General features: G+C 41.0%; 1 protein-coding gene across 20 annotated transcripts in view; it reads left to right on the top strand.

The window, feature by feature from the left end:
• MAGI1 (membrane associated guanylate kinase, WW and PDZ domain containing 1) overlaps window positions 1-25,203 on the top strand; it is a 590,782-nt gene extending 565,579 nt beyond the window's left edge. For 6 of the 20 annotated variants that reach the window (XM_019757182.3, XM_019757186.3, XM_019757181.3 and 3 more), the window contains 8 exons: window positions 1,429-1,621; window positions 4,141-4,434; window positions 7,372-7,575; window positions 15,019-15,112; window positions 15,246-15,306; window positions 16,160-16,303; window positions 18,844-18,982; window positions 23,000-25,203. In XM_019757182.3, the coding sequence (XP_019612741.3) occupies window positions 1,429-1,621; window positions 4,141-4,434; window positions 7,372-7,575; window positions 15,019-15,112; window positions 15,246-15,306; window positions 16,160-16,303; window positions 18,844-18,982; window positions 23,000-23,754 (1,884 nt within the window). In that variant the 3' untranslated portion in view covers window positions 23,755-25,203. Of the gene's footprint in view, window positions 1-1,428; window positions 1,622-4,140; window positions 4,435-7,371; window positions 7,576-15,018; window positions 15,113-15,245; window positions 15,307-16,159; window positions 16,304-18,843; window positions 19,173-21,034; window positions 21,124-22,999 lie in introns of those variants that run through there. The other 14 variants (XM_074313244.2, XM_074313245.2, XM_019757185.3 and 11 more) reach the window with 6 other exon arrangements.
• The last annotated feature ends 928 nt before the right edge of the window (window positions 25,204-26,131 follow it).

Genomic DNA, 26,131 nt, shown 5'->3' with positions numbered 1-26,131 from the left:
TCTACTTCTCCCCATCAGTGCTATTTTCTAAGACTTCGAGGCAGACCAGCAGCAGTGAGAAATCATCAAGATTTGAGTCCAGCTTAGGTGCAATACTGGATGTTTCGTGTCAAGCAGTGGAGGTTACTCATTATAGTTTGTGGAGCTTTTTTATCTCGAAGAAGGGACTAGGTCCTTTCTAAAAAGTTTGAGTTCGTATTTGTGGAAAGTGGCAGCTAGAGCATCTGGAGATCCCCATCAAAGAAAATGAAACCAAAAAGCAAAAAAGGAATCTGTATCAACTAAGAAAACAATAGCCTGATTGCTCTATCTAGTTCTGTTAAATCTGCCACAGGTGGTTGGCTTTGTATATTGAGTAGCTAGTACATTGAGAGCACTTCACAAGGCATCATGGGAGATTAGAGAAAGTAGGACCACTGTCTTTACAAAAGGAGAGAACCCTAAACAAGGGTCAGGAGATGTTTACCCTCTCTGGGCCTCATCTCTAGAATAAATTTAGTATTACATCACAGAATCCTTTGGAAGGGGAAAAGAGAACTAAAGATGAGTATTGTTAATTCCCTCCTCATAATAAAAATGGCTATTTATTTACTGAGCTCTTACTACGTGCCAGATGCTATTCCTAAGGCTTTTAACGTACATTCTGTCATTAATCCATTGAATCCATGACTTTATCCCCATTTTTCAAATCATAAAGACACAGAAAGTTTATGAACTTACCCAAGATCACAGAGTTAGCAAATGGAGGGACTGGAAAAGTTCTGGTTCCAGAGTCCATATTCTTAACCACTGATTTCAAAGTTCTTTTTAAACAATAAATGTCATGTAAAGGTAGCTACAGTGTTATTATATAGTGAGATGGTAAAGAAAACAAAAATATGTTAACTAAACGTTAGTGGGTGGTAACTATAACAGCAAGGCGTGAAATATCAAGACTGCTCGTACGCAGGTGCTTTAAAAGAGTACAGGTCTGGGGGTGTCGAACCAGACTTTGCCTGACTCTTAGTATTTATTGTGCATTTGCTATTGCTAGGCATGGTGTTGGACCTTTAAAGAAAAGTGGTATTAGTAGTATAATTAGCAGAGTGTTCTGAAAGGAGGGTTCTTAGGTAGATAGAAAAGGAGAAAGGGTTTTGCAAATGAAAGGAATGAAGTGATTTATTTCTGCAAAGGAGAAAAAGTGAATCATCACCAGACCATAGGTAAGTGTCAAGGAACCAAACAAGAAAAAGTTATTTTTTCCACCATTTAAGAATTGTTGTAGCATGTAGCACACATAATGTTTGGTACCCAGTGGGCACTCAGTGAATGTTTGTGGTATGAATGCAGACATGAATGAAGGGATTGAAATGTCGGAGACGTGAAGGCCATCAGTATAATAGTAAAGCAAAAGGTCAGTGTTTCATCCATCGTCCAATTATTCAACAGATTTATATCGGTCACATCGTACCGCTGGGGGCTGCTGATACGGACGGCCGCCTGAGGTCTGGGGACGAATTAATCTGTGTGGATGGGACACCAGTAATTGGAAAATCACACCAGCTTGTGGTCCAGCTTATGCAACAAGCCGCCAAGCAAGGCCATGTCAACCTCACAGTGCGGCGTAAAGTGGTATTTTCGGGTATGCTTCTTATTCCTTCCTTCAGACAGCACAGTGTCACTTTATGCACAGAAAAGGACCCCTTCCTGTGTCTGCCTCCTCAAGCATCTATTTTAGCAAATGTCTGCAAATGTGATTAAGCTCAGAATTTCCAGATGGTTTGCTTCTCTCCAACCCTGCAAAACTACTGTCTTTCAAAAGTACTTTAATGTGCTGTCCGCCCATATTCAGCAAAGGCTTCTAGAAGAAGGGTAGTTGAATGTATATTACCTCCCCCCAACTCCTTGCCAACCAGAACTCAGGTGTCTCTTCATTTGATGATAACTCTCAGTGAAAATAGCCATTATGACAGTCAGGAGAATTGTAACTTCAAATTAAGAGAACAAAAAGTAGGCTCGTGCTGCAAAATAAGCTCATAAAAAAGCTACTCTGTTGTTGACAGACATATTTTTTCCCCCTGTACAAGAAAGTTGTAGAACTGGCCAGTTTTAGGTCATACTTGATTCCTTCCTCCTGCAAGCTTTGAAGTACTTGAGTTCTCAAGTACTTCTACATACATAATAAGACTACATACATACTGAGTACTACATACCCTTCCAGGCCCAACTCAAGTATAATCTCTGTGAAACCCTTGGAAATTCCGTCCTTCCTACAGTTGGCTCCAGATTTTAGCATTCCCTTCTTGCCATTCTTGTGAGTCAGGGTTTACTTCTGTATCAGAATCCGCCATTTAAAGACAGCTAGCTCACTGTGTGTGTCCTTTCCACTCACTCACCAGCTGCCTGAGAGCACATGTGTTGGTGGTTCATCTTTGTCTGCAGCCCCCACTTCCAAATATTCAAGACAGAACCCAGAATTCAGTAGAAGCAGATTTAGTGGTATCAGTTGAGTTACTGAAGAAATGTGATGTGAAATATTAGATTAGTGCAAAAATAATTGTGGTTTTTGCAATTATTTTTAACCTTTTAAAGCACAATTGCCTTTGTACCAACCTAATAGTATGAATTCTCTATAGCTTTATTATTAGTGAAATATTACTTAACCAGATAAAATCAACTGGCACCTTGTTTAAAAAAAGAAACTAGCAAAACTAATTTTAATGGTATATAATTAATTACATTAAGATATCAGATTCTAGTGGAGAGACTTACCTCCTGTAGCTATAGAAGACAGTATGAATTGGTTAGGAGCCCAGAGCTCACTATTGGCCTCAGAAGCTTTCCTAACATATCACATGCATCCAGTAGCGGCCAGTTAGAAATGGCTTTTGAAATGCCATGAAAACTTTTTTACTTCATTGGACCAAATAAAAATAGTAGAATAATGTGATTTTTGTTTGCTTCAGAATTATTTTTAAAATCTTAAATACTTCGGGTTTTTAGCTCTGGGTCAAAGGTATGCTGAATCTCTGAAGAGACATTAGGCTAAGTGAAATGAGCCAGTCATAAAAGGACAAATGTTATATGATTCCACTTTCATGAGGTACCTAGAGCAGTCAAATTTTTAGAGACAGAAAGTAGAATGGTGGTTACCAGGGTCTGGGGGCGGGGGGAAATGGTTAGTTAGCGTTTCGTGGGGACAGTTTCAATTCTGGAAGGTGAGAAAGTTGGGGAGATGGACGGTGGTGATCGTTGCACAACAGTGTAACCATACTTAATGGCACTGAACTATACACTTAAAAATGGTTAAAAGGATAAATTTTATGTTCTCCAATATTTTACTACAATAAAAAGAAGTCTCTGAAAGGAGAAGCTTTTGGTAATAAATATAGTCGTATCCAAAACCCGAACATACGTTTTGCTTTGGGCATGAAACGTAAGTGGGTTCCGCCAACTGTTGTAGCCACTGAGGAGTGCTTCCCGCTGTCACCTGACTAAGCAATTCAGTAAAAGCGGAAGTTAATAAAAGGAACTCAGAGGGAGGCTAATGTGTCCAGTTGTGGGAGCAGAGCAGATAATTGACATCTGGAAGCTGGGAAGAGAAACTAAGTCTGCCTCTGCCAGGTTTTGTCAGGAATCCCACAGTATGGCGACATGAATGGTGTTCCCAATGTACAATCACTTGCCTGATGGAAAAAGCAAAAACTGGAACGCTGCATAGAACGGTGACTTGAGGGTAATGGAAATATGAATGTGCGGCCAGCGTCGTATGTGAGGCAGACACGTGGTCGTCGTCGGCGTGGCCGCCCTGTGCTGCGGGTACTTGGCCTTTGTTTTGTGCGCAGGAGGTATTTCAGAGCGGCTGGCCGGGCCGCAAAGCCCAGTCTGAGCGGGTAGTGATGCATAGTGCGCTGCAGAGGACACACGATTGGGGTGTCCATCGGGGCGCTTTCCTGTGAGGTCGGTGTCAGTAGATACTGAAAAGGAAATGCTTTCTCGAGAAGCTGTTTTCAATCCTCGCTTCTCAGGTCTGTAAGCCCCGGTGCTGTCTTACCCGGTTCCTCTCCTGATTTCTTGCTCGCTGTGGAGCTGGGGGAAGGAGGAGGGGTGTCGGGGCGCGTTTCTGGCCACGTCAGGTAACTGAGGTGCATCGCTGTGCAGCCCCCAAAGCAGAGACCGAGGTGCCGTCGCCAGCGTCGTCTCAGCACAGCAGCAACCAGCCGGCGTCCCTGACGGAGGAGAAGCGCACCCCGCAGGGCAGCCAGAACTCGTTGAACACGGTGAGCTCGGGCAGCGGCAGCACCAGCGGCATCGGCAGCGGCGGCGGCGGCGGCAGCGGCCTGGGGGGCGCGGCGGTGCAGCCCTACGACGTGGACATCCGGCGCGGGGACAACGAGGGCTTTGGCTTCGTCATTGTGTCGTCAGTGAGCCGGCCCGAGGCAGGCACGACTTTCGGTGAGTGTGGGCCGTGTTGCCGGCAGTGTTTCCGAGGTGCCCGGGGAAGGGGGCCACAGTCTCATTAGCAGAAGTGCCCCCGTGCTTTGCGCGTCAGGCAATTCAAGTCTTCCTTGGGATGCAGTGTGTTGGGTAGCGTTTCCCGTCCTGAAGGTTGGGTTTTTGGTGCTTTTTTTAAACCACTCAGCTTCCATCCTGAATGTGTGTTCACATGCACACACTTAATGCGTATGTGAAACTTGCAGAGCAACCCCTGACCATAGAGCATCAGACATTGTTGCCAGGGAAAGCCTTCTGCGAGGTCCTGAGTAGGAAATCACTAACAGCAGTAGCATCAGAAGGCCTAAGGGTTTTCAAAAGAAACATGTGGTTGTAAAAATGTTTAGGAAAAAATAGAGGCGTGAAGAGTTAAAAGTATTACCTGAAAGGCCCTTTCCACCTTCCCTGTGTCCTTTTTCTACTCTATCCCCATCTGAAGTTTTTTAAATTTTAAATAATAGTTTTACTGTTGCCTGGTTAAGAATCTAATTAAAATCTGAGTTAAGAGTCATTTGCCTTCATTGCCCTTGAATTCTAGCAGGGGTGATTTCCCCATCTCACCCAGATGTTGGGGGTTTTGGCAGAGTATGGAGAAACGCAATTGTCACCCAGTCAGAAGGTTAACTCTCTGCTGGGTGCACAAGCAGAGACAAATAGGAACCCAGGGGATCCCAGGAACTAGTAATTTATGAATCTGTTCCCAGTTCAATGGATTGTAAATATATACTCCAAAAACGATCCACCTTCTTCATTAGATAAAGTCATTTGTTATTCCCCAAGCACATTTGTTGGTTAATATGGAATACGATGGAAGGCAGGAAAGGCTGTGCACTTTGAAATTTCCCTCAGCTCTATCCACAAACGACTTATTCACAAGGAATCTGATGACCAGTTGCCCAGGTCCCCTGCTGCCCGGGATCAGTGAGGTGTCCGTGCCTTTACCTTTCTCCTCCTGGGAACTCCCTTGCCTCCACTTAGTGTTGTCCCTTGCTGCCTGCTAAACCCATTTTCCCTACCGTCTGTCCATGAAGGGACAGTGAGTCAGCAGGTCTGTGCATGTGTGGCTGCAGTAACAAACACCCATTACTAACCATGCTTGTGTGAGATGCTTTAATAAAGTTATCACAGCACGTCATGGATGGGTGACATGATATTAAGGCAAGATTTTTTTTGTTTTTAAAATTAATTTTGGAGACTTTTCCCAAAAAAGAAAAGCAGAGGGGGGAAAAAAGACCCCAAGTTATTTTCTTCAGCTCTACATTTTGATTGTCCCCATGCACCATGGATATTCTCGGGATTTCAGAATTCTCAGCTTCACTGTCTAGAACAAAGTAGCAGATATGTCAGGTGGGAGGCTATGTGTTGTTTAATGAATATTGAATGTCTTCACTCAATTTGGTCTTTGATTCTTTTCCTCTGGCTCTTACAATGATCATATTAAACTTTCCCAAATACCTTGCATGAGACTTCTGTTCTGAGCTATGCAGAGCTTTCTTCATACCTGCTGTTAGATACTTTTCTGATGCGAGTTGTCCTGGGAATGGGCTAAACTTAATCAAGACCTTGAATTTGAGTATGGAAGCTTTCCACCACACCTACCTGTTGAATCCCAAAAGACTGTTTAACTTCTTTTTAAAAAATTCTTTGTCCATGACGTTACATCCAGTGAATTACATCAGGCAAATATGCTAAAATTCAAATGAATTATAGCTCCTGTTCCCACACATTTTATCCTCAAGGGCCAAATTATGATGGAAAAGCCTACTCCGTTTCAATGTCTCCCGTGTTAATTTTGTCACTCTTTCCAAAAGACGGCTCAACTGCGTAACTATCTTCACAGTCCCCAGAAAGACAAATTCCAAAAATACGTGACTATGCATAGGAAACTTTGAAACAAAATGTATGATTCACGGAAATCCCTATGTCAGGCTTCAAAGGCAATTTTCCACCTCTCTCTAGAAGTGAGCTCATGGTTGTGACATGGGGTCCCTCAGAGTGCATTGTATCCTTCCCTCTTGGATGCACTCTTCCTGGTTTCTCATATTGTAGACGTGTAGTGACTGATAATGAGAAAGGAAATGATCAAAGGAAAGGGTTGAAGAATGATTTGAACTCAGCTTTGGGTCACTGTCCTCAGCCTGAGTAGGTACAAGATTTTCATGTTCCTGTGAGGGGTTTCTGTGAGCTTGGAGGGTTTCAGAGCTCTGAGCCATTTGGGCCCCACCCTGAAAGCACACGACACAGGCTAATTGAGCAAGGGTCATAAACGCAAAAGCAGGTGTCACGGTTGGGGGCTTTCTCAGCTCATCTTTTGTAATTATGCCCTTTTTCTAAAGCTTTCATCATTCTGGATAAAAGGCAGGAAGTCTAAGTGTTTGTCCATTAGGTGTTTTCAGATTGAATTTTTGGTGCTAGCAGACTCTCATGCCTCACCAGACGCCCAGTGATTATTTTTCTAAATGGAGAAAGAACAAAACATTGGCAGAAGCTTAAACAACAGCTGGCAAAAGTGAAGTGACATGAACACAGAATGCGTAAAAGCATCCATTCCAACTCTGGGTTTCATATTTGCAGTCCCCAAATAAGCCAATGGCAGCTATTTTGGGGCTCTTGAGAATCTTTGAAGTTACTAAATATCCCACATTTTGTAGTTGATTTAAAGGGAATCTGGGGTTGTCCCCTCCTTCTGAATCAGGAAAGGACTGCAACAGTGAGCTGCCTACCGTGTGAGGGCTAGAGCTTCTAACAGGCAGGCACCGAGCTCTCCTTTAATAACATTTGCTTAATGCTTTAATTAATTAACACTTAACCTTCTCTTTCCCTTTTCAACCCTTTTTCTCCTCCCTTTACTACATTCCCACGTAACTTAAAAAAAAAAATTAAAACTCAATATCAAAGCAGGCAATGCATGTGTGGCTATGCCTCACAAAATAGGTCGGATTATTGAGGGGAGCCCTGCTGACCGATGTGGCAAGCTGAAAGTAGGAGACCGGATCTTGGCAGTAAATGGATGTTCCATCACCAACAAGTCCCATTCAGACATTGTCAACCTAATCAAGGAAGCGGGAAACACAGTTACCCTCCGCATCATTCCCGGGGATGGTAAAGTATACCTGTTGTGTCTCTCTCTCTCTCTCTCTCTCTCTCTCTCTCTCTCTCTCTCTCTCTCTCTCTCTCTCTTTCTCTAGCTCTGTCTCTCTCTCTAGATCTCTTTATCATTAGTGTTCATGTAATTGAATAATGTTGACTTAGAGGCAGCCTTATCCATCCCTAACTGAACACACCCATCAAACAAACGTGAGCCACTGTTACTAAACCTTACCTCACCCTCTTTACTTAACCCTCTCGCCCTTAATACTTGTCTTGCTGCAGATAGAAACATTTCAGAAAATCTTCAGATGTCCCCCAATTTATTTTGGTTTTGGTACCGTTGGCTTTAAAACAATAGAATAGTTTGAATACAGGTGGTAAAGATCTGATGTTCTATCTGAAATCACTGAGGATATTTTTTAAACAATCACTAAAATTAACTATATAATGCGGTGACATCACAAAATCTACATTATGACAGTGCAGAGTCAGTATTATGTTTTTTTTCAGAATAAATTTTGTATTTAATTGGGAGAGTCTTAGGGTTTGTGCCTCCTTGATTGTTCGTAATTTTTACATGTGCATAAAGAAAAAATTAAATCTCTGTATTTTTATTTAATTGTAGTTTGTATCTACATTAAACTGGGCCTATTCCTGGTCGGTTGGTTGGTTGGTTGGTTGGTTGGTTGGTTGGTTGGTTGGTTGGTTGGTTAAATTCAAATCTTAGGTTGTTTCATACCAGTGGTGATTCTGTCCCCCAGGGGACATTTGCCATTATTTAGAGTGGGTGCTAACGGCATATAAGGGGCCGACCCAGGGATGCTTCTGAACATCCTACCCCCGCAATGAAGTTATCCAGCAAAAATATCAATACTAACTGTATTATTCATATTTAATAAAAATGAAGTTGATACACTAATGTTACTAAGTATAGATTCTTCAGAGAACTAAGTCCTGAATATTGACTTCATTCTAAGCAGATTTTGCCCATGGGAGAAAACTGATACATGTTCAAGAATGTTGCAAATGTCTTTTTTTTATTTTGCTATACATGTTATAAAATAAAATATATATTCTAAAAGTCAGTGAGTATTTCTCAAGAGGAAATGTGGTTTATGGAACTAGTGTGATAAGAATTCTGTGCCATTGATGTGTAAAATAAGAAAATCAGAGATTTTTATCTAAACATAATTCACCAAATGAATATTTGTGTATACGAATGGTTAGCAAGTGAGCCTTTTAGTTTAAAATTTGAGTAGTATGCACTGTGCCTTTCAGAAAAAGTAAATCCAAAACCAAACAATAAATATTGAAAATTGTTGGTTCCAAGAAAAGAGAATTTTCTCTGCACCAAAAATACCCCATACCAAATGTTAAGGAAAAATAGCTCCTTGACTGATGTTCTCCTTCAGCCTCAAATGCAGGCTAGTAATTTACCATCTGGTCTGGAGTCCATTCTACCAGTTCACCACTCTGGAAAGCTATTACAATTTAGGAAAGTAATCACATGGTGATAGAACATAGGTTCCTAATGGAAAGGATGGAGAAAGCCAGAAAAATTGAGTGAGAAATGGTTGAGAGAGCCAAATGTACCATATAAATTTAGACACAATTATCTACATGTCATGGACAGATTTCAAAAAACTAATCCGAAAGAAGACACAGGGCTTGACTTGCTGGATCTATATGATTCCATCTTAATGTGGAATGAGAATGTCCAAAAAAGGAAGGAAGAAGAGAAAGCACTCCTTGAGGGAAGGGCTTAGAAAAAGAGTTTGAAATCAGAAAAGACAGAAGTATGCAGAAGCAACTTATACTACTGTGCACATACTAGGTGTTGATTAATTTTTAAAAAGTGCAATGGAGGGCAGCTGGTTAGCTTAGTTGGTTAGAGCACGGTGCTCTTAACACGGTTGCTGATTTGATCCCCACATGGGCCACTGTGAGCTGCGCCTTCCATAACTAGATTGAAACAACTACTTGGAGCAATGGAAAATATTTTTTGGAAAACCTGAACCCACAAAAATATAATGCAAGGTAAATTATTCAGTAACAATTGTCAATAAAAAAAAAGTTTTTCAACATGAATACTTCAAAAATGTAACTAAGATAGACATCCACAGGCTACCTTGGTTAGAAGACAGTAAACATTAAAGTTGATACACTATAGTTAAGGATTGATACATTGCTGAGGATGTGATCTCATCCCAGGATACTGCAGGAGTGTGTTGCCATGATAATAAAACTTCCTCGGTTCCTTTTTAAGTTTTGGTGGCCAGGAGAAGGCAGGCACGTCTGATAGAGGGTGGATTTTTTGATACTCATCTTTTAAATGGGGCCGAAAATTGCCATCTTGGAAATTAGAGTTGAGACAGGGGAGTTAGATTCCTGGAGAGATGCTGGAGCAACCTGGGAAGGTTTTGCAAACACCTAGAAGACAGAGTAACCGTTATACTTTGATGAAGGGGATTCATGATGGATCCACTTCCTCTCTGTGAAAGTGTGCTGGACACTGTAGATTGTAGGGTAAAAGGGAGGTGCTCTTCCTGTTACTGACCTCTGGTCTCATTCAGATCCTTCACTCTAATGTTTAATTCCTCCGGGAGCCCAAAGACAGTTTGTCTTGTGATCCTCACAAGGAGATGGAAGTTCTTATTCAGAATGGTTTCTAAGCTCTTAGAAATCCATCTTGTGCAGAGTACTGTTCTCAGAAACCCTAGGAGCCACTCCAGGAGGATGCATTCTTGGTTGTGCAGTGCTTGGAACCCACTCCGAATCCACTTTACCTTATTCATGCTGCCTAATTGTTTTTTCCTGTCATTGTTCACCTCATTCTTTCTCCAACTTCACTTATCTGGGTTAGCTATAGTTTTCCTCTCTCTGCTGCTCCCATTTTTCTCATATCTCTCTCTCTCTCTCTCTCTCTCTCTCTCTCTCTCTCTCTCTCTCTCTCTCACACGCGCGCACACACACACACTCACACTCACTCACTCTCTCCTCTCTCACTGCCAGCCCCCTCCAACAAAAGCTCTGGAACAGGGCTCCCCTTTACTCGGCACTGTTGCATTGGTAGAAGGCTGGCTTTCACAGACCTTGGACAGGCCTAGATCAGGGGTGTCCTACCTTCTCTGCTTTTACTATCTTTGGGACCAGGGTGGGAGGAAGAGTGGGGGCAGAATCTTTTCTCCTATGACATATGGGTAAGGAATAGGAGAGCCATAATGGCAGCACAGAAAGGCCCAGAGAATAGCTCCACCTACTAAATCTGAACTTGAAATCTGACAAATCAGATCACACATGCTTTCTTCCACCTGTGTTGTATAGAAATACCCTGTGAAGTCTGGGTGCGAATGAGACTCTAATCAGAAAGGCAGACCCTGAGTGAGCCAGGCTAACATAGAACCATCAGAGTGAATCAAGTTCATGATAGTGACTATATCTGTCAGCTTAAAAATATATTAATTTTGTTCCTAAGTTTGTACTTTTGATCACTCTGATTCACAGTATTTGCTTAAATAGGAGGTAGGGCTCGGCAACACAGATATTACTATCTCCTTAGCAAAGGCACAGAATAGAATATAGGTTTATCTTAATACAAGGCTCTGTGGATATGATGCTAGCAGATCCTCGGACTAAAGGAGCAGGGGTCCAGCTATACACATTTCAAGTGTCCCAAAACTTTCCAAATATTTATGGGATTCAAATTTCAAACACTTCCTTCAGATATCACATGCATGTTTATGCACTGAAATATTTATGAAAGGAATGATTGTATCCTTTGTTGATTTGCTTGGCTCCATAATGTGAATTCCATCGGGGAGGCTAAGGATATTACCGAGGAAGCGAGGTTAGAATTGTAATCTCTTGTCACAGCGATACGTTGATACTGAAGCTGGAAGCTCCTGTCAGCAGTTAGGGCCCTGATTTAGTGCAGCGCCGTGACTGTGGCTTGGGAGCTAGGATATGCTTTTCTTGATACACAATTGCTCTGGAAAGTGTGGTAATATCCATTTCCATTTTTCTGCGAGAGCTAAAGTAGGTGTGAACACTGGTTAATAAAAGATGTAGAGTACTTTCTGGACTGTATCATAAAAACAGCCAATCTGTCCACCTGCCTTGGAGTTTTAAAAGTCCAATACAATGATACCCATTTGTAATACTGCTGCTGATTCCATGCCCGTCTTTGATAGTTTTTCTCTTACAGGGAGCAAATTTTGCTTTGGGATAGAGTTATACATTTATGATAATGGGTTTCATCTCTGTATTTTAAAAGCCAGAGAGAATTTCAGCCCTGAAAGTCTGGGTTTAATTCTAAATGAAGACTTAAAAAGTTGCTTCCACTTGCTCTCTGCATAACCTTGGACATGTTACCTGCCTTTTCTAAGCCTCAGTGTCTCTCTCTGCAAAATGGGGATACTAATTGCACCTATTTCATTGAGTTGTAAGAAGTAAATGAAATAATAATGCATGTGATAATGCACTTGGCACAGTTCTTGGCACACTGTGAATGATGAGGAAATAGTGGTGGTTCAGAGTAAGAAAAACAAGAAAATTCAGGGAGCTCAAATAGGCATTTGCATATTAAATGTTGTTAATTTTTTAAATGCTTAAAGTTAAGCTTGAACCCAAAACAGATTTGCATGTAAACGGAGAAAATAACAAATGAAGGCTAGGAAGAAAATTAATAAAATAGTTTTTTGCTTATATGTGTATTGAGTAATTATCTGTTAATCTCAGCGATCATGAAAGCAGCAGAAATAAAAATCTGATCTGAGAATGGGATCTAATCTGCCTGGAAAACTCTGGCTACCAAAAACACACAAGAATTACAAAGGGGAACCACCGCACAATTCAGTAATTAGAATCACTTTAATTACCAGGAAACATTATTTTTGGTATCCTGATTATGATTTCCCCATGGCCTGAACAATCTTGTGATTTCCCAGAGAGTCCCCGTAAAATTAATTACAATGAGCAATAACAAGTATTTTTAATGGACCAATACATGTATTTATGAAACTTCTGGTGAATTATAATGGCAGGCTGTGCAGACTCAGTCCTTTGTACTGACACAGTGGGTATACTTTGTGAAATATCTTTATCACCTTGGTTGTACCAGTTAACTGCAATCATACAAATGTACTAATATGCTTTTAATATTATGATAACAGTAATAAACACATGCTACCAATAAAAAATATGCCAATCACTTGGAGGGCAGTTTTTATGTGCCAGGAACTATCCCACGCACTTTTATCTCAGATAATCTTTGCACCACTTCTCTTAGATAGCTCTGTTATCCCACACGTGCAGTGGAGGAAACTGAGGCATAGAATGTTGAAGTAACTTTGCTTATGTCTCAGCCAGTAAATGGCAAACCTTGGGAGGCAAAGCCAGATAGTGTGACTAGAGAATCTGACATCATAACCATTACAATAAACTGCCTCCCCATGAATTTGAGAAGCACCTCCTCCCTGACTCGGAGGGTTGCAGGGTAGGCTGGCATGGTTATGGCTCTGAGTCCACAGGAAAAGCAAACCGCAAAGACATTTCTATTCTACCCATTATTTCTCACCCTTAATTGACCAGAGGTTCCTTTTCCCTCAGAATCTATGAAAACTTTGGGTATCAGAAACATTGTCCTAACACGTGAACCGGATTCACTTCTCAGTTCCCTTGATCTAGTTACATTTTTTTACTAATCTTGTACCTTAACTATAAGAATCATGGGCTTGATGACTGGACTGCAAACTGTTAAAGTCATAGTTCCACTTTCTCATTTTGCAGAGAATTTAAATAACTTATACAAGTTCCACAGTAACAAATACGAAATAGAACTAGTAGCAAGAGCCATCGCTGCAGTAAACGTGTATTGAGTGTGTATTGCATGTCAGATACTGTACTAAACATTTCACATACTTTTATCCCAGAGAAGGGAATTAATGTCATCTCTTTCTATCCGATGAGGAAACTAAGGCAGACAGCTAATGAGCAGGTAAAGGAGGATTTGAACCAGGGTTTGAATCTCAAGCCCATGCTTTTAACAACTGTAATGAAAACAACAAGCTGAGTGATAGCCTTAGGAAATTAAAATGGAAGATAGAGCACAAGCGATTGGGATCTGAGGGATGTCTGGTCACCCAGGACTGCAGTAAAGGGAGGTACGGTCCAGGTAACCCAGTGCAGGTACTTAACTTAGTTTCCCATAGAAACTTTGCTGTACGTGACAGGTAGACACACTTATTCGACAGACATTAGAGTGCCTCCAATGAACCATAGGACTCCTAGAAACTTCTGGACTTCTTGGCACTCTGTGAATTAAATGGGCATTTATAGGCCAATCTTAGAACCTAACCACCATATTTAGCATTTTGTTAAATAGCAAATTTATTCCATGTTCCCAACAGTCAACCTAAAAATATTTAAAGTGCAATTTGCTCATAGTTGCTTGCTATTTCCCTTGATCATAATGGAGCAATAATTTGTAAAAGAACATATAACCATTACTATATAAATGATCACATTTCAATATATGCATGTTGGTGTGCAGTCTGTAGGCCTGCTCATGAATGTTTTCAAGATCTGGATCTCCAGTCTTCTAGAGATGAATGAGGTTGCTTACGAATGTGGGCAGTGGAGAAGAAAGTCAATTTACATAAGAATATAGTCATATTCATTATGTTAGGGTGGCTTCATGATTTATACAACTTGTATTTACAAACTCTGGCTCTAACAAATGCAAGTTTTAAAATTAATTTCTCATGAGTGATATTAGATGAAACTGTCAAGAACTCCACGTTTTCAATTGTGCTTCATGAAAAGCAGTGGGGAAGAAAGTAGATGGTGTGTGTGTGTGTGTGTGTGTGTGTGTGTGTGTGTGTGTGTAACAAGATGTTAGCCCACTTCTAATTTTAATATTCACATGAGGAAATCAAGCAGACTCACTAAATATTGCTGATAAACTGCAGGAAATGTTAGCAAATATATTTATTATCAGCCTGTGACATTCTGGGAGAGAATTCTGGTGTGGTACAGTGTTTTGATGGGCCTGCTGTTTCTATGTGGTGGGAGAGGAGTGAGAGACACCTATCTTGGCTACAGTGTTAGAGGACCATTTTCTTGGGCAGACTCTATTTCATCTGTGGGGATGTCTGGCTGGGAGGAGGGTAATGGAGGTATTATACATGGCTCACATCATAGAATAGCTTAGAATCATTCTTTAAACTCTTGTTTATTAGGTTGATGCAAAAGTAATTGTGGTCTAAGAGGTTAAAAACAACTGCAAAAACCGCAATAACTTTTGCACCAACCTAATAGAAACTCAAGTCAGAACTGCTTGGAATGGTGCTAGAGAAGCCAGACTTGTCATTCAGATATGGGGCTTCTGCACACCTCCTGGTGTGACGATGCCTTCTCGAGGGGCCTCATTTTATGACGTTCTGTCTCATCCTGCAGAGTCTTCGAATGCCACTTTGCTGACCAACGCAGAGAAGATTGCTACCATCACTACCACACACACCCCTGCTCAGCAAGGGGCCCAGGAGACCAGGTCAGACATGGCTTTGGTTTTTTTCTGTTAGTTAAAGGAAAAAAAGTACCTCCTGGCAGGATGGCACTGGTCCTTGGGTCTTTCTCAGTTTCCCCAGGGGTTGTTCTCATGTTTCTTTCTCTCACTTTGGCAGGAATTCCACCAAACCAAAGCTGGAATCTCAGTTTGAGTTCAAAGCACCCCAGGCAACACAGGTGAGGCCCGTTTCTCTTTTTTCTCTGTTGGCTTTGAATGTTTCCTTCCAGCTTTCTGAAGCTATTTTTATGAGATATCCTTTACAAGTTACCTTCAATTAAAAGAAATAACCTTTTGTGAGGGGATGTACTAAATATGTACTCACATTTGGTTGTCTAGGAAATGACCTTTTACTACCTTTGAAAAACATTCCTAGATATTCTTTTCTAGGGAGAAGAAACAAAATAAAAGCCATAATTGGGGATCAATAGAAGAGCAAAACAGCTGATTTCTATCTACTTGTGGTATTCATAAATATATTTATGTCAAAATGTTTTTCTTAAGGTGTTTCTCAGACTTGTGAATTTCAGGTGGGATCCATAGAACTAAATACCTGTCCTATATGGCGGTAAGGGAGGGTGCATAAATAACAGCAAGTGAAGTAAATTTGGGAAACATTGGGTAGAAGTTAATCGGTTCCTTTTTTGCTGGCCTTCTCAGAGCCTTTTGCTATCCTAATGCTGGATGCTGCTGGCATGTTTCTGCATGAGACAGGGAGGCTGAACATCTAGCAGTGTGCAGCGCAGTATCATGGAATGAATTTTCCTACCACACATGTAAATCGCAGCCTCACTGATTAAGTTTTAATGCGGTCTGCAGTCTATAGGCACACTTATGAATGTTTTCAAATTCTGGATCTCCAAACTTCTAAGGTTAATGGATGTTAATAAACAATTGAGGCTCACCAAGAGGGGGATAGCGATTGTGCCTTTTTGTCAAATCAGCACAATACAAACGTTTGGGAAGAGATGGAGAGAAATAGGTGTGGCGATAAGTTCTCCCAGAATGATTACATTTCATTTCTTGAAATAGGAACAAGATTTTTACACTGTGGAACTGGAAAGAGGAGCCAAGGGATTTGGCTTTAGTCTTCGAGGAGGCCGAGAGTATAACATGGACCTCTATGTCCTGCGCTTAGCAGAGGATGGTCCGGCAGAAAGATGTGGAAAGATGAGGGTAAGTAGTAAGAGGAGTCCAGAGTAGATGTAAACATGTCATCTGCAGTGACTTGGACGTTATGTGGCTGGAACCTTCTTGATCATGAGAATTATATTTTCTATAGTGTTCAATACACTTTCAATGCATGACTCCCACCCTAGGGTAAATTTCTTCCAAATCATAGTTAGCTGTAGCTGCTGAAGTTAGATGAGCCCTTCCAACTCTTTGGAGTTGAATGAAGGATTAAAATTACTTACAAACTTATTAAAGTAGGTATTTTCTGAATCCCATTACCACAGTTGTTATACTTAATCTCCTGTGGCAGACACATCACTTCATAAGAACCCTCAGTGTACCCAGATGCTTAGAAAGCAGGGAAGCCCTGTAGTCGTACCGTGTTTCCCCAAAAATAAGACCTAGCCAGACCATCAGCTCTAATGCTTTTTTTGGAGCAAAAATTAATATAAGACCCGGAATTATATTATAATTACATATATTATATTCCTGGTCTTATATATAATATGTTATATAAGACCTGGTATTATATTATATTATATTCCCAGTGTTATGTTATATTAGACCCGGTATTACTTTATGTTATGTTATGTTATGTTGTTATATACAACCCGGTCTTTATTATATTATATTGTATTATATTATAATTATATCATATCATATCATATTATATACCCGGTATTATATTATACCCAGTATTATGTTATGTTATGATATAAGACCCGGTCTTATAGTAAAATAAGACCAGTTATCTTATATTAAGTTTTGCTCCAAAAGACGCGTTACAGCTGACGGTTCAGCTAGGTCTTATTTTCGGGGAAACATGGTATAAGTTTTCGGTGGGGAGCTCCATTTCTTCTCTAGCTAGTCACCAACCATCTTACCCCAGCCTCAGGAGCATGTTGACTCTGCCTCTGCAAAGGGTCAGTTACTCCATGGCAAGAATATTCAAGGTTGCTCTGAGGTAGTCAAAGCTGCAAATTTTAAATACACACATGCCAAGAGTCCACTCTGTTCTGTTTAGATATCTAATATCTGTTATTGTGTATGAATGTGTTATTCTCCTAGGCAGATAATTTTTTTAGAAAAGGAAAATCATCTGTTCATTATAGATAGGTCACATGGATTGAGACATGCGCATAGGGAGCAATTTGCAAGGGTCAGGTCAGGAAAGGCAAAAAGTGACCAAGGGTAGGGAACTTAATACTTAAGACACAATCTTGATTTTTAAATTTCTTCAGATTGAATTTTTTAATGAGTTTTTGTTTTTTCAATTGGGAAAGTAGACATGTAGGTGGTTTTAAAACATCAAACTGGTAAAAATGGTATATAGTAAAAATATAGTTTCTAGTGTCAAACAGTCTGCCAGTTTCTTATATATCCTTCCTTTATGCATAAACATGCACAATTCGTACATATACTAGACAAAATATAGTGGAATGTATTCCTTTTATTTAAATTTCAAAGACATGCTTTTCTATATCTTTACTCACCTAAGAGTTTCTGACTGAATGAAATACCATTATCATGATATTTTGTACAATGCTGTAGTGATCGCAAGACACATCTGACATCCTTAGCTTGGTAGGCATAGGGTATTATCACCTCCTTCTACAGATGAGGAAGTGAACTCCAAGAAGTTAAAAAGACTTGAGCAAGATCACTTAGCTAATAAGTGATAGAATTCAGATTCACGGCTTCAAAGTCCAAAGCTAGTGCTTCTTTTCTCCCTTTTAGAATATAAGTTTCATGAAAGTATGGGTCTGACCTGTCTCGTTCACTCCTTTATCTCCAGTGCCTACAACAGCAGCTGACACATAGTGAATGCAGCAGTCCATGTATCAGTCAGGATTGTGGTCTCATCTGAAGGTTCAGCTAGGGAAGGATTTGCCTCTAAGCTTAGTCACAGGGTGGCTGGCAGGATGCAGTGCTCTTGGGCTGCTGGCCTGAGCCCTCCTTTGTTTCCTTACCATGGACTCCATATGGCAGCTCATAGCATGCATCAGAGTGAACAAGTGAGAGACAAAAGAGGGCAAGTAAAACAGAAACCAAAATAATATTGTAACCTTTTCTTTGAATTGACCTCTCATCACATGTGCCATATTCTGTGTGTTAGAAGCAAGTCACTAATTTCAACCCACATTCAAAGGGAAGGAGATTACACAGGATGTGAATACAAGGAGGTGGGGATCATCGGGGGCCCCCCTAGAAACTGCTTACCATATCCTCCTTCCTTCAACAATGAATAATCCCCTTACTGCTTTATTTTTTTTTTCCCTTGGCACTTACACTATCTGACATACATGTATTTTTCTGATGTTCTTGTTAATTATCTTTCTCCCATTAGAATGTCATCTACATGACAGCAGGAATTTTGGGGTTTTTTAAACTGCTGAATCCTAAGCAACAGAAGATTTCCTGGCATATACTCAATAAATATTTAATAAATCAATCGATAAAAGAATATTAAATCATAAAGCACCTCAGTAGCTGGTGAAACCCTTTTGTAATTATCTCACTTTGTTCCCTCTTGCTTTGGGCAGATTGGTGATGAAATTTTAGAGATCAATGGTGAAACTACCAAAAACATGAAGCATTCTCGGGCTATAGAACTGATTAAGAATGGTGGCCGCAGAGTGCGTCTTTTTCTGAAGCGGGGAGACGGCTCGGTACCAGAATATGGTGGGTCAAACTATGAAAACATTCCTTCCTTCCCTGGCATGACTCCATGAATTTGTCTCCAGAACTGCAGCAGGACAGTCTTTTTGTTCCCCCCATTCACCAGTGTCTTACCAGCTTTTCGCACCGTGTGATTATTTGCCTCGCTTGTTCTGAAATCTCTGCACATTTCATCCTTTTGCTTGCTTACGTGGACTGGGGCCTGGCCTAGGACAAGATCTGTATAGCCCCCTTTCTGATAATCAGAGAGAACATTTTGTCTAGTCCGACCAAGAGCGAAGGAATGATTGTTTGAACTGTGCCAAACTGTTTCTCAGATCCAATTGTTAGCACAAAATGACTCTACTCCTTTTCAGAAGCAGGAAAGCAGGTTTCCTGAGTGAGATGTTGAGGCACAAATCTTCCTTTTTTTTTCCTTGTTTGGTTACTTGCTGTCTTATTTGAGAGACGTGAAGTTTTCAGATGATTTGGGGGCCTCGCTCACCTCCTTTATACTCTGTGTACAACACTTCTGCATCTACCCCACCGGTCCCTACCCCAAATCAGACCACCTGAGCCCAGTGCTATAAAACAAACAGAACTGTTGATATGTTAGCCATATGTTTTTACATGATAAAGGATGAAATAGATTCCCAGTGCTCATGAGGGAAACACATTACTATACCTTTCCTATGGGGAAAGCCAGGTTATACATAGAGTTCCTTTGTCATATCTTTAGACATGGTTTGAGTAAACAACAATGATCTTTACATAGCTTAGTGTCCTGATGGCAAAATCTTGTATATTATAATAATTATGTCCTATTTATTTATTTGAGATTCTTGTTTAAAATTAAAAAAGAAAAAAGCTATGCCCTAGATGTAGGGCTTTTCTTCCCAACCAAAGGTCTACAAAAGTTTCTATAGAAACTGTGATTGAATGGTCCCTATATACGTCAGTCCCCTTTATTAGGGATTTTATCTGTCACCCTCTTTTCTGAAAGTCATTCTGCACACTTCCCAGTTGCATTTTGGACTTGATAAGATCTTTAATTCAGATGCAAGGACAAGCTCTTTAATCCTCAAGGACAAGGATAACTCCTTCCAAGGACAGCCTTTCCAGGTGTTAGACATTAATACAGGTGCAAAATATGAGGGGCCCAGGGTGGGGGTTGGGTGGGTGTCAGATGAGGCCCCCTTAGGCATGGCCAACCACAGGGGAGGTATTCTGACAACAGTAAGATGTTACAGCTGTGCACTGTACTGAACCGCTGATAGGTGTATGGCTGCCACTGAAATGTGTAACATTGTCTCCCTTTTCTGTCTTCCCTATGCTTCTGTTGGATGTGATATTTCATTTGAGAGTCACTGTCAGTAACCTGTGTACCTTCTCAAAACCTATGTCTGTTGCACTGAGGATGAAAATCCAACACTAACAAATGTTCTTTGGGCTGAAAATAAAGATCATTTAAATACTCGGTTTTCCAAGAAGGGTTGAACATGCCAGGGTTGTGCTGCTGTAATGTCTCCATGTGTCATTTGGACTAAATCTAATTCTATTGATTAGAGTCACAAATGGGTTATAATATGTTAAGTTCCAATATTTTTCTGACTTGATTGGAACCTGCTTCTCTGTGAGGCTATTTTTGTAATGAGTTTTTTGTACTTAATTTAACTGCCGCGGTCTTCTGGGGTGGGGGTGGGAGGGAACTTTGTTCTTTTGTTGTTTATTGTTAATGCTCTCCTATGCCAGCCTGTCATTGTTCCAGTTGTTTGAAAAAAAAAAAAAAAAAAAAGAAAAAGAAAGAAAAAAGGATGCATCTATTGTCTGGGTCCTTGAGTCACCTTATATGGCTGTCTAAAAACTTCACTGTTCTGATTGCGGTCTCTGCAGCCTTATTTGAGTGTTGCCTTAGACTGTCTGACTGGACAAATAAACTCTCTTTGCCCTATGTTAACAAATGCAGATTTTTTTTCTTTCCTCTTTGTTATAGGGAATCTAAATGTTCAACTTTTTCTCTTTCTCTCTTTCTCTTTCTCTCTGACTGTTCTTGGTGCTGGGCCCTCCCTCCTACAGCGATGATACCTCCTAATATCGCTGCATGTATGAGAAATGAAAAGCTCGGGGAGGCTTGCTTCTACCTTATGGGCCATAATCAAACTACGGTTTGTAGCTCAATCAATACTAGGTGTTTCTGTGCTGTGGCCTAATTTCCTCATTGCTTCTGCTTAGCTCTATTTTGATATGTTTGGCAATTCATTCTGAGCACCCTGCGTTCTTTGAATTGTAAGTACATCACTGACCCTGTTGAAGTCTTGCTCTCCCTTATCTTAAAATAACCTAAGGTTAGATTTATGATAGTGATCTAAGCAACCTTCCCTCACCCAAATCTTAAAATGACTTTGTGTTCATTCTGGTAGCGTACCCAGCATTTAGAAAGAACAAACCTCTTATCACAGAGCTCTCACCTAGGTAGATAGGACTTTGCTAGATGGGAAGATGCAATTTCCGGCTTGATCATTATCCCACGGGCCAGATCCTGTCCACAGCCTGTTTTTTGTAAGTAAAGTTTTAGTAAGTAGCACATAGGCACGTCCATTTCTTTTATATGTTGTCTAAGGCTGCTTTTACAGTGCCAGGGTTGAGTAGTTGTAACACACTGTGTGGCCCACAAAGCCAAAAATAATGCATTCCTTGGGCCTTTACTAAAAACCTTGCCAAGCCCTCCCTGCTCAAAGCTATATTCCTGCTTTTGTTCACACCCACCCAAGGTTCTGGGAGATCATTCATGAAATGGATTGCTCAATGTTTACCTTTTTGCCTCATGAAAGATCCTTTCAGAGAATCCACTTCATCTCTGGCTCCCTGGTTTGCCCTCCACACTGCAGCACACCACTGCTGGTGCCTTGCCTAAAATGGTATAATGCATATGACTTGTTGGGTTTAGTAGTAGCAAAACATCCCTGCTTTGAAAAGAGCGCTCATGAATTCAGGATGCTACCTAAAACATTTCCAGTGTTATTTCAGATAGTGTAGTGTATAATAAATAGCAGCCCGTGTATGTTGCCCTGCTTTTCAATCTGTAAAGAGCTCGATGTGGTAGGAAGCACTCCGGTGACTCCACGGCTCACAGATATAATTATAGCTGCTTCCTATAGCAGAATGAGAAATGCCTCTAACCTTAGAGGCTTTATCTGAACGCCATCTCATGTCAACTGATGACCTCCTTTCCATTCTCTATTATCTGTCAAAAGACTCCACATTTTAAAAACAGTTCCTTAAATTTACATAAAAGTAGAGAAAATAGTTGAGTAAGATGCACAAAAACAGAGAGAATGTTTAATGGACACTCAAATTCCTGTCACATTTGCCAGTCGTCAACATCGGGCGGTGTTGCCTCGGTAATCCCCTTTGCCCACCAGCCTGGATCACTTTTTTTCAATAGAAGTATACTTTGCATACAGTAACACGCATAAAGCCTGCGTGTACAGTGCAGTGAATAGTTTGCTTCTATGTGCACCTAATGAATCACTACCCAGACCAAAACACAGACTATTTCCATTCCCCCAGAAAGTTCCCTCATGCCCCTCCAGGTCAATCGCCCAAATTATTTTCAAGCAAATTAAAACAAATATTCTTTAAAAGAAAATATTTTCTTTCATGGGGGCAGGGGAGGGGTGGGCAAGGGAGAAGGGTTGGTGGGTGGAAAAGAGGACAAGGGAGTTAAAGTGGGGAAGTTTTGATACTTCTAGACAGACTACTTAGGTTGTGCCTTTCTAGAGTAAAATTATGACTGTTACAAGTTCTACACTGATCAGTGTCTTGAGTATAGAGAACAGTAGACTAGACCCTGAAAGCCACAAGCACTAGTTGTTAACCCGAACTAGTTGCAGTCGTACTTATCCAAGACTCCGTTGGCTTTGATTCTGAGGGCTTTAACAGTTGTGTGCTTGTTGTGACTAATGAGATCTCAAGAGTGGGAGTGGGGCCAGGACCAAGGCCCTCGTTACCAACCCGCTGCTGTCGTTCCTTCTCTTGCAGACCCCAGCAGCGACCGGAACGGCCCCTGCGCCGGCGCACAAGGTGTTCCGGAAGTGAGGGCGGGGCCCGCCGACCGCCGGCAGCTCCTGTCGCTGGAGTCCAGTTACCCACCCGACCTTCACAAATCATCACCACACGGGGAAAAGCGGGCACACGCGAAAGATTCCAAAGGCAGCAGAGAGTATAGCAGACAACCCAATGAGCATCACACCTGGAACGGAACTTCTAGAAAACCCGACAGCGGGGCTTGCCGGCCCAAGGACCGGGCGCCGGAGGGACGCCGAGAAGCGCCAGCCGAGAGGATGGTGACCAACGGCCCCAAGAGGAGATCTCCCGAGAAGCGGAGGGAAGGCACGCGCAGCGCGGACAACACTTTGGAGAGGAGGGAGAAGCATGAGAAGAAGCGAGAAGTGTCTCCTGAGAGGAGGCGAGAGCGGTCACCGACCCGCCGGCGCGACAGCTCCCCCAGCCGTCGCAGGAGGTCTCTGGAACGACTCTTGGATCAGAGAAGATCTCCGGAGCGGAGGAGAGGGAGCTCCCCGGAAAGGAGAGCAAAATCGACCGACCGGAGGCGAGCCAGGTCCCCCGAGCGGAGGAGAGAGCGGTCACTGGAGAAAAGGAACAGAGAGGACAAAGTCGGCCACCGAGAAAGGGAAGACACAAGTGTGAAGCAGGATGGCAGCAGAAGTTCCAGACATCCCCCGGAGCAGAGGAGGCGACCTTACAAAGAGTGTAGCACGGACCTCAGTATCTGAGCTCTGAGTCACATTCCAACCTTTACCGTGTCAAAGGTTCTAAGAGGAAGGTCACAAACCTGAAATAATTTAGTTTCTTACTTAGATGAAGCATCTGACACCTGATGATCCTATAAATAGCAACAAACATTTTATGCATTTGAAATCTTATAAGAGAAAAATATATATGAAAAGTGTTGTGCCTGATGTATAATATTAAAAAAAAGTATTTTTAAATGCATACTTTTTTGGAAATTATTTGCCAAATGCTGCCCCAAAGGGTTATAAATTTTGTTTCTACGTAAACTAGAATTGTCAAGAATTGTTCCCCTTTTTTGGGCAATCTTTTTCTCTCCTGGTTAAATAGGGCTGTTGATCATTTTCTCTTAAGTAAGGGAAATTATTGATTAAGTTTAATTTGATACAAACTGTTATGTAATGATGTAGTGCTATACTGTAGTTAGGAGTTTTTCTTTAAAAAAAAAAGGTGAAAGTTATATTTGTAAAAGCTGAGGACTCTTTGGGATGGGTTAGGATTGCTGCTGATCCTAAAATCAAGCAAACTATATGAAGAGACTACTATTGCAAATGAAGGATATTTATAGCTAACCTACACAGCACAAAGAAATGTTACATTCTCAAGTCATAGTTGGTTCAGAAAAACAGTTTGTATTCTCCCTGGCCATAGAAAGGCATCGAGAGGAGAAGGTTGGCCGCCATTACCCAAATGCAGCCCAAGCACAGATGGTCGGTTCATTAGCATTACCAACATCTAATAAGATCTCATTAAGGCAGTTCCATCACAGCTTTGCTCAACTACTAGAAGGAGTGGACAACCAACACCTTCTGTGTTGTCTGATTTGAGGCTGAGTAGTAGATGGGGAGTGGGAGACGATGTGCCCAGTGTGAAGGAGCCATAAAAATCCCCAATATAGAAAATACGTTCCTCTCTTTCAGCATAAGCCCAGGATTGCCCTTTGCAAAATTGGTGGGGAGGGCATGGGGTTGGTGGAAAGTTGATATTTAAAGAAGTAAGGGTTGGAGGTGCTTATTCTGAGAAATGCTGATTTCCCTTTGAAACCCTACTAGTCTTCAGGATGATTGAAGGGGAAAGAAGGATTCAATCCCGGTGATTCTAGATCTAGTTGGCAAACTTCCACCCTGGTGACCCTGTCCCTTGAATTTTTGGACAGCAGAACAAAACGGTTTTTCTTTAAACAAAAGCATTCTTTTGCTATTCCACAGCAGGTGTGGTTGGATCGTCTGTAGCCCCAAGATGTGGTTGAAATGGATTACTGCCTAGCTGAGCCAAAATGTTTGCTTGTATCTGTTGGACCACGACAGCAAACCGCTGCTTACAATGCATTGTATATTTCCGTAGTAATGTTGTGCATTTTCCATACAGACACGAAACTTTGAAAGTCAATCACTGTTGTTCTCATGGTACTGTTAAAAAAAAAAAAAATAAAACCAGCCAATCATTGTGTGTACAGAGTTAAAAATTGTAATTAATAGAGCCTGTTTAAAAGAAAACAAACAAAAAGCTGTTGCCTTTTTTTCTTGTATAAAAGAGAATTTATGACAAAAAAAATTTAGCAGTGAGGAATGTGATATGTGTTTATATTTCTGAATATGGAACAAATTGATTCATTGGGATATATTTTAATGTAAACTAAATCAGGTATGTAAAGCTGTTTTAAAATGGGAGGCTATATAAGTAATTCTCTAAAGCTTTAGTTGGTTTGAATATCATCATTTCCTCCATGGTGAGCCTGCTTGTGATTTTTTAAGCACTTGTTTGCATTCTGTTCTTCACTCATTTCTTGCAGTGTGCTGTGGACATAATGCTGTTTCTGTATCGATGAAAAGCAGTATGTGGGCCAATCTTTTTATAAAACACTATGCATATATAAATATTACATTGTTCATAGCTTTATTTGACTTATGGGTTTATACACAACATTAGAATGAGTAGCTATAGTTGTGTGGACATTCAAAACACAAATTCCTCTCATGGAATAGACACAATGAACATTCAATAGCTAAAGAGAAGGGGGAAAGTCTGACTGCTATTTTTATTATTGAAGTTTTTCATACAAAGCATACATTAAGCTGTAGTAGTAATGGTGAGGGAGAATACAACTGAATAATGATGTTCTTTTTCATCCATTTCCTAAGAGCTAACTTCGGGATTTTATTCCTAAGGTTCCCCTGCTAGGAATTTTCTCTTTCTAGCAAAATCTGTGATGTTAAATGATGCTCTCGACTGTGGTCCACAGTTTTAAATAAATGAAATCGAGGTGGATTTTTGAAGTACATCCTGAAGTTAATATCTTGATGTCTTTTTGTTGTCAGAGATGACATTTGACATTTTAAAATCTGTGTGCTACCCACCTGG

Source organism: Rhinolophus sinicus, chromosome 5 (genome assembly GCF_057876585.1).
Source record: "Rhinolophus sinicus isolate RSI-liver-muscle chromosome 5, RSI-T2T, whole genome shotgun sequence".
NCBI classification, from domain to species: Eukaryota; Metazoa; Chordata; class Mammalia; order Chiroptera; family Rhinolophidae; genus Rhinolophus; species Rhinolophus sinicus.
This window is presented reverse-complemented; position numbering and strand designations above follow the sequence as displayed.